The sequence below is a fragment of the Denticeps clupeoides genome, chromosome 9 (genome assembly GCF_900700375.1).
Source record: "Denticeps clupeoides chromosome 9, fDenClu1.1, whole genome shotgun sequence".
Taxonomy (NCBI): Eukaryota; Metazoa; Chordata; class Actinopteri; order Clupeiformes; family Denticipitidae; genus Denticeps; species Denticeps clupeoides.
The window spans coordinates 5,644,633-5,646,012 of NC_041715.1; the positions used below are offsets into that span (position 1 = coordinate 5,644,633).

The 1,380-nt window shown below is 49.3% G+C and overlaps 1 protein-coding gene across 1 annotated transcript; it reads left to right on the top strand.

Moving 5' to 3' along the window:
• Positions 1-1,165, top strand: LOC114796751 (protein reprimo A-like). Its single transcript, XM_028991233.1, has one exon. The coding sequence runs from the start codon at positions 250-252 to the stop codon at positions 556-558; it is 309 nt and encodes a 102-aa protein (XP_028847066.1). The 5' UTR covers positions 1-249; the 3' UTR covers positions 559-1,165.
• The last annotated feature ends 215 nt before the right edge of the window (positions 1,166-1,380 follow it).

The following is a 1,380-nucleotide window of genomic DNA, read 5'->3' on the forward strand; positions in this document are numbered from 1 at the left end:
TGATGCTGCGTACAGTAGACCGCTGGCCAGTTCAAGATGCGCATCTGAGCCGGGATACCTGTCCCACCTTCTCACCTCAGCGCTCAGCACCCACCGGCCGGGACTCCCTGGATGTATCAGGGAGAACCTTATTAAAAAGAAGAAGAAAAAAAGAAGTTAAAGTATTAAAAAAAAAACCTTATTAACAATATCCAGAATACAACCGTGTATTTATTTTGTGTTGTTTTGTCGCGAACTGGCAACCCAAAGATGAATTCTACAGCCTTCAACCACACGGACGCCGGCTTCAACCGGACCGAGGAGATCCTGTCGTGCTGCAACTTCACGTCGGTGGTGACCGACGACGGGTTCCTGGCCGCGGCTCCCGACGAGCGGAGTCTCTTCATCATGCGCGTAGTGCAGATCGCGGTGATGTGCGTGCTGTCGCTCACCGTCGTCTTCGGCATCTTCTTCCTGGGCTGCAACCTGCTCATCAAGTCGGAGGGCATGATCAACTTTCTGGTGACGGACCGCAGGCCCTCCAAGGAGGTGGAGGCGGTCATAGTCGGCTCGTACTGACGGGTTCCGCGGAGCGCGGACACCGCAGGGTCCACCGACGTGCCCAAGCGGACCCGGCTGACGCCTGCGCGAACGCCGGCCACGGAGGACCCGGTCCTGGAGGGTCCCGGTGCATGCTGTTCTCTGGCTGGATTCTAAAAAATGTACAGAGTGTTCGCGTTTGAATCCCCGATCACGAACAATACAAGGACGCGCCGTGGGGGAAATGAACGGACCACCGTGAGTTCAGATCTCGGACTGACGCTGTCATGCAACCGTGATTTCTCTCTCTCTCTCTCTCTGTCGGTCTCTCTTTCTCTTCCCAGGCTCGTTTCTTTTTGTAAAATGTTAGCCCGATGAATGTTTTGAGGATTCTACACATTGTTCCTACGCGCTTCGCACGCCGCACGGCGAGGTGCTGGGCGTTTCGTAACGAAGCCAAAGAGCCCAGCATGGATTCAACTGTTTGCAAATGAGATGTTTTCATGTTTCTTTTAATAAATTAGTTCCCTGCTTAAAAGCTTTCCCTGCTGCTTCACGGGATAAGATGATATTTTGCACTTTATGGCTGAAATGTACATTCAGGTGACACCAAGGAACAGACCATTAAAATGGACCTTTAGGTTAATTTAGTTTGTCTTATTATTTATTCATCTTACATGTCCATTAAGCCACGTTTTTTAATAACTATCCATAAAATCAGGCTTCGTGTGGCATAACCGTCCACAGCACATTGGTATTACGTTCAATAATAGGCAGTTGCAACAGGCAGTGTACTGTAAATATGTAAAATGTAGTATACATATGCACACGTGTACATATAAATAGTCTTATACAGAAATA

What these genes read in the sequence shown, in the direction of transcription:
- LOC114796751 (XM_028991233.1), top strand. Translation starts at nt 250, where the DNA reads ATGAATTCTACAGCCTTCAACCACACGGACGCCGGCTTCAACCGGACC.